Here is a 13,312-nt window from a genome sequence, read left to right on the forward strand (position 1 = left end):
TATAGTTTTTTAAAGTGTTGTTCTGGGTTTTCTGGTTACAATGGGAGTGTATAGGGACCCTAATTTCAAGCTCCCAACAGACATAAACATTATAAAAAAACTTTAGTGTCCTAAAGACACTAAATCTGTTTTGGCACCACTTTGGTCACCATTTGGTGAGGGTCAAGTCAGTTTGTTGTCATAACAACCACGACACTTATTAGAAAACCTAAAACGGCACTTTTTGAAAAACAGTGTTTTGGTTTTGAAGATCGAAGTTAGCCATACAGGGTTTGAATGACACGTGGGTGAGTAAAAAATGATAGAATTATAATTTTTTGATGAACTAGCCAATGAAAGCTTTGTAATCTTTACAACTTTGTAGTCTTTTAATCTCTTTTACACCTCTTGTGTATAACAATAAAAAAATACCACAATGTGACCGTTCTATTTTAAAAGTGTAAATATTTCATGTATAGTAGGCTACAACAATTAAGACGTCATCCCCTTGAAATTATAAGGTTTTATCTGACATTTTTGTCAAAATTTTGTTATTCACACATTCAACTTACAACTTGTATGAAATGGTTTTTTTCACGTTATGTACATTTTGGGACTTCTTTTAACTAAACTAAAAAGTATTTACAAAGTCAAATGGAATGCAAACGCTTTGAAACTCATTGGTTAAAACTGCTCAGAATGCAGATAGAATAAGGTGGCGATATTCCTTTAAGAATGCTTGAGTAAACATGAAAAAAGGCGCCAATATGTACTGGTCCAATTGGACCAATAAATAAGTAAAATTGAAGTGAAATTTTTAAATAAAATAAAATTTTACCCAGATCAGAAATTATGTACTGTACAACTTTTCATTGCAGAACAAAACAGAATAGTTAAAAAAGGAAGCGAAGTCACAAGCAATGGGACTAGGGTTGAGATAACGGTACTAACGGTTTCACAACATGTTTATATTATGATTAGGGCTGTCAATAGATTAAATCATTTAATCGCGATTAATCACACCCCTTTTGTGCGATTAATCGCACACGTATAGTGAAAATAACAATAAACAATACACTTACAATATTTATTTTGTTTAACATGTTTATTTTAGTGCTGTCAATCAATAAAAAAATGAACTAACTAATCACACACAGCTTTTATGTTTTTAAATATACTTTTACATTCTAATAATTTTACATTTTATCTCCAAATTAATGTAGAAACAACACATTTCTCTAACAGCATCATTTTATAAATGAAAGCCAAAATTCTAATATTGTTGGCTTTGCAACTGATGTCTTTATTAAATGTATTATTTTTTTCTACTAATCAAACCCTGTAGCAAAGCTCAATAAAACGGGAAGGAAGGAGGCGGGAACCGGCGAACATTCAAAACATTTAATCCAAAATAAATACACAAAAAATACAAAAAGGAACAAGCCGGCAGCCAACACGAACATAAACAAAACTTAACTAATGTCCGGACCCGGTCCTCTCTCTAGGGATGCACCGAAACGAAAATTCTTGGCCGAAGCCAAACATGATGTGAAACACTTGACCGAAGGCCGAATAATACCGAACACCGAACATGGTTTTTTGCATTTCTTCTATTTATTAAGCCATTTTTTTCACTATTGCACAAACTGAATAGTCAAAATGTGCTTTTTATAATTTGTCTTGCTTTTCAATAAAATACAATACAACTTAATATAAAATGGAGTAAAACAAAGTAAATTCAAACAAAAGATTGAGCCCTCTCCCTTCATGAATAGCCTATATTAATTAGGCCTATAACTGACTGCTAAAAGAATGCAATGTAACTTAATCTGTACCCCTACAACAAAACATTTCATTAAAAATTGTCATTCCACATTAGGCTTATAATTTAAAAATACGAATAAATTAAAACTGTTGGATTATTATAGGCTACATTGCAAAAAGATTTGAGAAAAAAAAACATCCAATGCAAGCAATTCTGACTGATGCTGACTGACAACCATTTCAGTTCACGTCTCTCCTCCAAACTCCGCCCACAAAAGCTGACCGTTCTCGTAGAAGGTGCACTCGTAGCCAGGATGCACAGAACATACTTTGACAAGTTGTTTAGTACAGGGTACTGTGTGCACGTGACCACTGTATGATGTCAAAGGATGTCGCGAGCGGCGGGGCTACTGTCAGACAGCCTGCTTCCGTCTGAAGTAAAGTTACCGACCGGTAAAGACGCTTTCATTCGGAAATTTACTTCCGTGCGGCAAGTCCCGTGCTGTGTCTTTCTCGGACACTTTAAAATGCTCCACACACACGCACTGCCAAAATGTTTGCGGCAGTAATAAAGCGCACACGTCTCTCTCTCTCTCTCTCTCTCTCTGCGCTGGTTGCTGCTTGACCATATCACGAGTCATGTTCGGTAAAATTTATTCGGCCACTTCACATATTCGGTTTTTTGCTATATTCGGCCGAACATTTTCGGTGGCTGAACATTCGGTGCATCCCTACCTCTCTCCCTGTCTACTCCTGTCGCTCGGCCTTTTATGCTTCCGATCTCCTCCGTGGGAGATATGAGGCCGGTGTGGCGCCCAACTGACGCTCATTATCAATCACATCACCAGCCTCGCTTCCTCCTCCCACGGCTCTCGTCACGCCTCCCTCGTCACATACCCCCATCGCCCCTCACAGGCCGGGGGGTACCCACAGGACTGTGCCTACTCCCCCACGGGCCTCGCTTCCTCCTCCCACGGCTCTCGTCATGCCTCCCTCATCACAAACCCATTATAATAAGTGTGCCCAAATATACAGGAAATAAATAAAGTTCTCAAACACTTTACAGTCTTTACTGCTAAATACATGAAATACAGAAGAATCCTCATTAAAGCTACAAAATCACATTGATTTCTTCTTTTCTTTTGTTTGTTCTTTGTCTAAGCAGGTCTAATGCGCTTCCTATTTTCACTACTCTTTACATTCATTTAAGACTTTATTTAACTCGTTGAAGACTGTGCTTGCAAAAATACTAGACAAAATGTGCTTTCTGGCATAATCTTGTGCGTTTTTGTTCATTTAACCACGAAAGAGAAGTTAATACTGGTGCGCTGCCTGACAGATTCTGACGCAGCCTTTACACCAGACGGGACCACTGTCATGTTGAGCCGTGTTCCACAGCCAGAAGCTGTCAATCTATACTGGACATGTCAATACAACCATTTCAAATCGCGCCTAAATAGTTTAAAGGCCTTTATATGAATAACAGCGTGATTATATAATGTAACGCTAGACAATGATGACAGAAAAAACGGATGTTGCGTTAATGGCGTTAAATAGCTTGGCGTAGCTTTCCTGTGGCTCAGTGGTTAGAGTATGGCGCTAACAATGGCAAGGTCATGGGTTCGATCTCAGGGATTGCACATAATTAGAAACAAATGTATAGCATAATGCAATGTAAGTCGCACATTTCTATAAATCATCCTTATAAATTGTGGGTAATAATTGGCTAACAGTCTCTCTGCACTAACACTGGGTCAGTAATGAAGCTGCTAGTTAAGCCCAGTCAGTCCCATCCATGCGACACAGCTGTGTGCTCCCTGCGAGGATTAGAAGCAGCGCGTGGGCTATAGGGGCTCATCTGCATTTGAAAGGAAAGCATTTCCAGAGGGAACTAACAGAGTGTGGGAGGACGATCAGGCTGAACCCTGTGGCCCGTGCACCATGAGATCTGCCCCGCAGACGCTAACGATCAAGGGCGCTGTTCCACGCCGCCTATCAAAGCCCTGGCACACAAAGACTTCGACTAACTCATTGTGCTGGATTGCGGGCAAATGTCTCTAACAACTCCATGGATTTTCTCTTTTCTAAATCAAAGCGTGTTAGAGATCCGCAGTGACATGACTCATCTGTAATCCTATCACATAAATTTAAGGGTGACAATGAGACAACCAATTACAGAAGGCTAGAAGACTACATTGATGAAGAAGAGAGAGAATTAGTTTCCATACCTGGTACTCCGGAGTCGGTGCAGGTCTTGTCACCGTCACCGCCGCCGTCCTCCTGGCCATCTGCATTCTGCTGGGTGTGCTGCAGACTGAGTTTGTGACAAACCTCAAAGGCCTGACCCACCGTTCGGACTATCCGCATGGCTTGGCTCTGCAGGGCACAGATTAGTATTCATAATTCATAATTAATCAGAAGGGAAGGTAGAAGGAATACATGCATACAGTAGCAACATCAGATGTTTATTAATATGCCTATATTCTTTAGATGGAGCATAATATATACTGGATAAACAACATTAAGATTTTAGAATATACATTTTTAGAATAAAATAAATGATAAATGAGTAGTTGACAAATAAACCGCACATGTGTCCTATGGTGTGACATAGTAAAGTTCTGAAAACAAACTAACAATTAGAGGGGTCATATGTCGCGAATACGTGTTTTTCTGTCTTTGGTGTGTTATAAGTTGCCCATGCATGTATTAGACATGTAAAATTGGTCGGAACAAAAGATGCATTGTATCTGAAAGCGAATGCTCACCCAGACCTGCCTGAAAGACCTTGTGTAACCACACCCCCACAAATCTACGTCAGTTCGTGGTTTGATTTAACAAAGACCGCCCAATTGTATACGCAAGTAAGGTGGGCGTACCTGTCAGCACAATTGCTTTGGAACCTGATGTTCCAAATATGGTAAGAGGCGTTACATTTCAGTCACACGCTTGCAGTATTCGACCAATCACTACGCACTGGTTAACTGACCACTCATAGCACACCTCTCTTTTCAGAGCGATGAGCTTTGTAAAAAATCTGTGCGTTTCAGAGAGGTGGAGCAAAGAGGAGATACAAACATACACGGTATGTGGAAAATACAGCGCATTTGAACCTCAAAGGGGCCATGAATTAAGACCTCAATTTTAACCTGAGCTTTTGTTGTATAAGAGGGAATCGTATTCAAGCGAACATCCTGTAAGTGTCAGAACTGAAAACGCCCTTGTTACTGAAATTACAACTGTTATTGACACCAGGCTCAGCGAACGGCAGGTCCTGGAATGCACCTATCTATGTCATAGATAGGATGAACACCGCCTCCACAGAAAAGCCCCGCCCACTGGTTCACGAATGACTTTAGCCAGTCCTGCATTTGTGATGATTGACAAACTGGTAACCATAGCGACATATTTTTCGGCTAAAGATTCATTTTGTCCGTCAGTTTAAACTAAACTGCTGATACGCGCTGTGTTGCGTTTATGCTCGGAAGGCTACATCACACAGCGCTCTTTTGCTGTGTTGCCATGTTTGTCATTTATGCTTGTTGTTTGTTCTTAGATCAAAAAGCCTCGGCACTTAGGTCTTAATAAATGGTTTGTTGCAGATTTTAAGAATTTTTGGTCTTATAAAATATATAAACAATTTGCACTTTAAGGTTTGTTTTTTTGTCTTGTTTTTATTTGCTTATTTTTTCTGTGACGATCTGGCAACCCTGTCACTTTAGCAAAGGGCTCTCGAGAGCGGCTACCCCCGTGTCATATGTGCAAAAGTGAGGACTTCTTTCACTGTTATTTTTATTTAGAGCGACCAAGCAACAAACATGAAACATTGTGCAGCGCCTGGAAGAACACAGTCGCTCCCTTCGGATTCTGATATTAGGAATGCGTGGTTGAAGTTTATTATTATTTTTTAATAATATTTATTATTTATTATTAAGTATGTTCCTGCTCACGTGGGTGAAACATTGAGCATTTGTTCGCGTCATTTCATCATGGATTCCTTTGTGAACAAGGCGCTGGATTTGCGGAGAGACTAAAATGAAAAAGCAGTGCTGTGCAGTCAATATTGGATCCGACAGGAATGGCGCAGCAATCTTATGTGAGTAAAACATATTTGTACTATGTGTGACTATTGCTTTGTTAGAGATCGCTTGATATGTCCTGATTATGTATAAACTAACATTCCTGTCTAACCAAATTCACAGAAGGCTCCAACTAAGTTTACTATGCAAACTGCTATCCAATCATAGCAGTGGGCATTTACTTCCAAGTCTTCAAGTCCATTAAAACAGAGCATTTGTCGAGACGGCCTCAAAACTTGGGTAGAAAATAGCCTATTACTTACTGATTTTTATGTTTTCGAATGTAAAAACCATGCAAACCATGCATAAGTAGACCTCATACAACAGTATAAAACAATAATCAAGCCCAGTTCAGGACACCTTTAAATCGTGTATACACATTGCATTACATCTAAAACAAGCGATAATATTCGTTTTAGCCCTGTCATTTGACCCCTTTAAGATACATTTCTCTCATGCTATTTTATATTACAGTATAAATATTAATAATATATTATTAACAATTTGTTTTCTAAATTTTTGCTGTCACACCATAGGACACATGTACGGTATAGTTGTCAACTACCCAAATACAATGCAGACAGCACTAAACAACTAATATAGATATTCATAAAAAAGACAGAGAATGACTTTGTATTTGCTGCACTGGAATAGTCATTATTCTTACATCCTGTGTCTGAATTTTTAAGGTTGTTTAGTATGGTAGCTTGAAATGCAAATCCTTTTATTATCAGCACACTGCAGAGATATTCATCGCTTTGTGACATTTAGCTGTGAGAATGTCAGGTAAGAACCACAGGAAATATGTCAGAAGGACAGAGGAGAGTTTAATGGCTCAGGGTGTCTAGAGGAGTTCAGCTTGTTGAACATCACCTTGCCACTTTCTTTTGCTCAATTATTTTTTAGATAGTTTGCCAGGTTTTAGTACCAAGTTTTATATTAAACATGACTGATTACGGTTTAAAAACAGAAAAAAATGGGAGCACTAGTTAGGTAAAGAAATGTTGTTACTTAAATCAAGCCTTTAATATAATTGGAGCACTAAAGCAAAGGGACTCAAATAAAGAAGAATTTCTTTGATGTGACTCATGCCTGTTTTTAATTAACTATGACTATTATATTATTTTCCTAATTTCAGATGATATGTTGTTAATATATAATTAAAAAGCTTTCTGATATAAGAACTGAGTACTTCTGAAAGTCCACTGATGATGCACATTTCTTCATGGTCTTCATGCTCTAAGATTAAAAACTGGCCTTGAGAATTTTAAATACTAGTTTGTACCAAAGAGGAATGTACAAATGGGGAAACGAAAGAAGTACAGCTCGAATTTAATTCAAAATGATTAAAGGAGTAGTTCACATCAAAATTCCCCCCCATTGGCTTTCCATAGTAGGAATAGAAAATACTAAAAGTGAATGGGGGAGGGATTTTGAAGTTAACTACTCCTTTGATAGTTCCTCATTAAAATGTCACCATTAAATGACAATATAGTAATGTAAACTAGACAGTGTGGTTGTCACGTGTAGAATGTAGGAAATGCAGGATCAAAGAGCAGTATCTCCAGAACAGGTTTTTAATAATAAATCCAAATGACCAGAACCACACAGCACCAGAAACACATGTAAGCAAAACAATAGCGGACAATGAATGAAAGGGACAGACAGGCTTAAATACACAGGGGAACATAATCAGGTAAACAGAATCAGGTGAGGGACTAATTAACTAATAAGGACATCAGAAACAGAAGACAAAAACAAAATAAAACAGAATATAACCGTGACATTAGCCCCCCCTCCAGGAGGCGCGTCCTCGCGCCTATACAGTACCAACTGGGGGAGGGTGGGTGTCCTGCGGTACGGTCCTGGAGGGTGCCGGCCGCTCGGGGGGGCCTGGAGTGTGCCGGCCGCACTGGAAGCCAGACGGTCGTCATGGCCGTGTTGCGTGGAGCTTGGAACGGCCGCCGTGGCCACGACGTGGGAGTGAGGAGACGAGGAGCTTGGAATGGCCGCCGATGCCATGACACTGGGGTGAGGAGATGAGGATCTTGGAACGGCTGCCGTGACTTAGGAGCAGGGAGACGAGGAGGTTGGAACGACCGCCGCGGTCGTGGCGAGGAGACCGGAGAGGCAGTACACGACCGCAACGTACCGAGGGCGCTTGCGGTAGCCAGTCCTCTTGACCGTGTTGGGGAAATCCTGGACGGCCACTTCGTCCCGACACTGCCCCCCAAAAAATGTACTTGGGGAAAGTCCAAGGATGTGGTGGCCGCCCAGGCGCAAGCCAGCGTCAAAGCCACGACGGCCACCACAGTAGAGTCTGGGTAAGCCACGGAGGAGGAGCCAGGGGAAACCACGGAGGAGGAGCCAGGAGAAACCACAGAGGAGGAGCCAGGGGAAACCACGGAGGAGGAGCCAGGGGAATCCTCACGGGCGTGGTCCTCCGGGACCTCCAGAGCGGAATCCAGGCGGGGCTCTGGCGGCTGGGCAGTGGACTCTGGCGGCTCTGAGAAGTCCATAAGCATTAGTCGGTCCACCAGGCTGAGCTCGGAGGTGGAGTCTGAGGAGAACTGAGGAGCCGGGTAGCTCGGGAGCAAAGAAGTCCAGAAGGTCGGGGAAGTTTTGGCCCTTTTGGCCTTCTATATTCCCCCCGTGTCGAGGAGCAGACTTTGGTGAGCGACGAGACGCTGGCTTGGGTGAGCGACGAGGCGCTGGCTTGGGTGACTGCTGGGTGGTGGAGGATTGAGGCGGAACGAACCCACCGCTAATGACTGATGCTGGATGACCATCGCTCAAATCCCCATCAGCCCTCCCGACGCAGAATTCAGAGCCATCCGCTTGGAGGACTCGATTTATGAAGTCCTCCAGTGGATACTCATCTGCATCAGGGAGCATGATGAGGACGAGCAGATCGTCGTCCAGACCAGTCAAAAACACGCGGTTGAGTATGGGATCGTTCCAACTCACCTGGTAACACACCTCAATAAACTCCTCCACGTAGCTCTCCAGAGGCCGTCCATCTTGCCGCAAGTCCATGAGAATGGCCTATGGAGAGAAGGTATAGGTATCCATTTCTATGGTCCGCTATTCTGTCACATGTAGAACGTAGGAAATGCACGATCAAAGAGCAGTATCTCCAGAACAGGCTTTTAATAATAAATCCAAATGACCAGAACCACACGGCACCAGAAACACACGTTAGCAAAACAATAGCGGACAATGAACAAAAGGGACAGACAGGCTTAAACACTCAGGGGAACATAATCAGGTGAGGGACTAATTAAATAATAAGGACATTAGAAACAGAAGACAAAAACAAAACAAAACAGAATATAACCGTGACAGTGGCATTACAGATAAAACAATTGAAAATAAATAAATACTTACAAACAAAAACTATTAAACTATATATAAAAATATAAATAGATAATAACATACAAACAGATAGATAATAAACAACAAAATAAATAAATAAATAAAAATCTGATAAAAATAAATATTTTTTTCTGCCAACACTGATGGAACAAATGGAACACAAAGTCTCCATTGTGAGACCCACTACCAGTCACTGCAGGGTTTGCAGTTGAGACCATCTATTAAGTGTTCCGATGTCAATCAATGCACTTTCTCTGGGGACCATTACTAAACAATACAATTCCATAAGACCAGCCTACAGTATTCCACAAAATAATGTGAAGAAAAACACATCCATTAATACAAAGGTCTTCAACCTTTTCAGTCCAAAGTAGAAAGAGAGACAGAACAGGGATGCTCTGTTCTATACTGTATAAATAAATTACATTTCAAACCTGACCGATAATAACACACAGTGGTACTAGGGATGTGCGCTACGACTAATATGACAGTCGTTTAAATGAAAGTTTTGTAACCGTGTAGTCGACTAGTCTAAAACTAAGAATGGCCCAGATGGCGGTCCAAAAACTTTGCGTAGGGCCTACAATATGTAGATTTTAAAGACTAAAGAATGTAGGCTATTAATCAAACTGTTCATATCCAATATTTAATGTAGCTAAAACAGGCATATGTGTTCCACTTTCCTTACGTTATGATCATTCATATTTCTGTATTTGCTGATGCACCAACCCTGACTGGATCATTTTAGTGGCTGCAAGAAGTGACGCGATGGGCATTTGTTTGCTTTGGCTGGTCTGTGTCTGGGCTTAAAATATGTAGCCTATACAAAATCCATTTTATTTTCTCCTTGAAGTCAGTTTTTTCGGACTCTAAAAGTTCAATTAAATTTTAGCAATCAAATAAAATAATATTTTAGTAAAAGTGTCTATTACACTGAAATTATGAAACTTACAACAATTAATTAAAAGCTTAAAAACTAATGTTTAATTATTTGTTTATTTTAATAATGTTGAATTAAAGAAAAAATTACTTTTGTCGCAATTTAAGTAGCCTACAAGTTATAATTAGGGTAGGCCTATAGCCTATCAACAATTATATCATGTTTTTATTATTTATAAAGCAAAGCAATGTGACAAAAAGAACAGAACAAGCTAAAGAATGCATTTGATCTCGTGCAGAGTGGATGAAAAAGCCGCTAATAAAGCATGAATCCCAGCTAATTTATAGACCATACAGTACATATACTGTAGGCTAAACACTCGAGTCCGCATGTGATTATGATGTTAATATTATTTTACATGTTCTTATGCAAGCATGCTCGTATGAAAGTTGGCTCAATGTTTGTGAACAATAACTCCGTCTGAGGAATCTGCGCAAACTCTGCAAGGAGGACACACAGATAACAGTGCTAAGCGATCATGTTTATTCAAGCGCTTTTCTTTGTGATAAAAATTATAATCAAAGAGATTTTAAAGTTCTCTCAAGACATTCTCATCTCAGTTTTACTGAGTGTGCTCAAGATGCATTCACCGCATTTACAGCTCATTCTGCAGTCAAATAACATCAATCCGTCTTTCAAGCATTTTAAATATTGAAATTTGTTATTAAGTAATTGTTAACATAACTGTATGTAGCTTTAGATCATTATTTACTTTTTTGTTTTATGCCTGCATTCCGCGCTCCCGTCCGCATTTTCCGCATCACGGCAATAAGAACCCAACGCAGTATGGTTATGCATGGCTCCAGTGAAATTATTATTATGCTACTTTGATATGACATAATTTGCGTAAAACCTACCCGTTTTCCTCCTTCAAAACACCTCCACAACTCGTCTTTCAAGTGGTCATTTCTGAGCGTGCTGCCATTGGCACAAAGGAAACGCATGCTAGATCTGACCTAAAATTAAAACATTTCGTTCCTGATACACTTTTAAATACTATTAATAATTATTTTTTCAAACATATTGTTTTAGTATGTAATTTAAAGGGTTTTTAAACGAAACATTAAAATGAAAGTCATTTAAATTATAACATTTTGTGTAATTTTTTCGTGTGATTGACTGTTGTTTTCAATGTCGACTAGTAGGAGCTTACCGTTTAAACGACTAGTCGATTAGTCCCGCACATCCCTAAGTGGTACCCTATTTTACTACAGTGCTTACATTTGAAAACCATTAGAATAATCGCTATTAATCGAGTCATACACTTGTAGATGACATTTTAATTTTAAATCATTCATTATAATGAGAGAGAGACAATAAAACACTAAATTTTAAATTCTAAACTTCTTCTAAACTTCTTTAATTGGTGTTAAACTGGTTTTCCTTTTTGTTCCACAAAAATTACTTTGTGATCAAAAAAATAATTGACGGATCCCCTGCTGCACCCTCACGGACCCCCTGGGTTAACCCAATTAAAAATTGTGACGGATGTGCATGAAAACAAATCAATGACACCATTATTTTTGAATAAAATGTTTTGAAGACTGAAGACAATGAAAGGAAAAACGATCAGTACAGACGTGTTCCAGTTTATTGAGGGCACACTTGAGCAATTGTGCCTGAACTGTACAATTACTCTGAGAAGCTCTGAATGACTCTATCTGTAATGAACAGCGATGCCAGCGAGAAATGGGCAAGACGGTTCTTTTTACTCAAATGAGCGACTTCTTTTTAAAGAGTCTTGGTTAGAGAAAAGAATACTTTTGCTTTGATTGCCTTTCTCCACTGTCACACGCCTGTATAACCAATAGCCTCTGTGGCAATCTGTAATTGTTCTTGAGAGGAATGTGGAGAATATCCAGTTCATGTGTTAGCCTGTCATAATGACTTTCTTCTCAGCTACTTATCCTTGCATTTGCCACTCATTATACTTTTTAAGGGTGCTAAATGGCTAAAAGAAAACCCAGCTAAGAAGATTGAGCCAAAGCCTAAGAACAAAGAGTACAACTAAACAAAGTCTGTTTTTGAAGATTACTGCAAAGTCCCAATCAGCCTAGTTAGTGGTTGTTCTGTGCATCTCAGCCTTACTTAAAAGTCTTTGCTGAACATGTTACAAAACAAAGCAAAACAAGGCTAAGATCAAATGAAAAAAAAGGGATACTTATTTGAGTAATTTGAGTTGAACGCTTTCTTAAGTCTTTAAGTCTTAACTTTAATGCTTTATTATATTCATTATAACAGTTTCCCGGAAATGGATTTGCAGACTCTTAACACGAGTAGATTCCAAACCTGTATGACTTACTTCCTTCTACAGAACACAAAAGAAGATATTTTGAAGAATGCTGGTAGCTGAGAAAAAAAACGGAGCCATTTTACAAAATATCCTATTTTGCGTTCAACAGAAGAAAGAGTCAAAACAGGATTTAAATGACATGAGGTTGAATAAATTATATCAGAAATGTTTTGGGGGGTAAACTGTCCCTTTAACATCTTTTTACAAAACTCTTTTTTGCATGTCAGCAAAATGCGGGATGTTGTGTTTGTACATTCTTGCTCTTACAGTGCCATTATGTATCTGTATTTTTAACTTGATATCTTATTTGTATACTGTGGCGAGGGGGGCGTGGTTTAGCGAGGTCTACAGCGGGAGAGAGAGCTGGGAGACGAATGATAAACACCTGCATCTCGTTCCAGTAAGTGGCGTGGAGAGACCGCATATAAGGACCACAAAGCCAGAGTGACGGAGAGAGAGAAACGGACTGTTTACTGGCCTTTGGACTGTCGGCGAGACGACTACTGTTGGGAATCTATTGAAGGACTGTGTTATATGTTTTCGATTGGAATTTAAATGGGCGCTGAGTGGGCACCCGCCTATGTTGGATTATTTGAATGTGTTTGAATCTGAATAAAAGCCAGCAACAGTCCAGCCAACCTCGTCATCTTCCTTCCAGAATACTGTGTACGTTACACTGGTGCCAAAACCCGGGAAGGAAGCAGGAGGGCCACCGCCACCATGCAGTCTCCATCAGGTACGCCATTTGCGGAAGTCAACTCGTCCCTTGTGGTCCTCCATCGCGAGCAACATCAAGTGTTGTTGGATTTAAGGACCGACCAGGAGCACCGCTTCCAGGCCATTCTCCGGCACAACAGGAGGAACGCAAGACATTCCGGAGCG

General features: G+C 39.9%; 1 protein-coding gene across 1 annotated transcript in view; it reads right to left on the reverse strand.

Annotated features, from left to right (window-relative positions):
* nos1apa (nitric oxide synthase 1 (neuronal) adaptor protein a) overlaps window positions 1-13,312 on the reverse strand; it is a 142,398-nt gene that overhangs the window by 45,407 nt on the left and 83,679 nt on the right. Inside the window, exon 6 of the mRNA XM_057337145.1 lies at window positions 3,972-4,119. Within this exon, the coding sequence (XP_057193128.1) occupies window positions 3,972-4,119 (148 nt within the window). The remainder of the gene's footprint in view (window positions 1-3,971; window positions 4,120-13,312) is intronic.

Source organism: Triplophysa rosa, linkage group LG7 (genome assembly GCF_024868665.1).
Source record: "Triplophysa rosa linkage group LG7, Trosa_1v2, whole genome shotgun sequence".
Lineage (NCBI taxonomy): Eukaryota > Metazoa > Chordata > Actinopteri > Cypriniformes > Nemacheilidae > Triplophysa > Triplophysa rosa.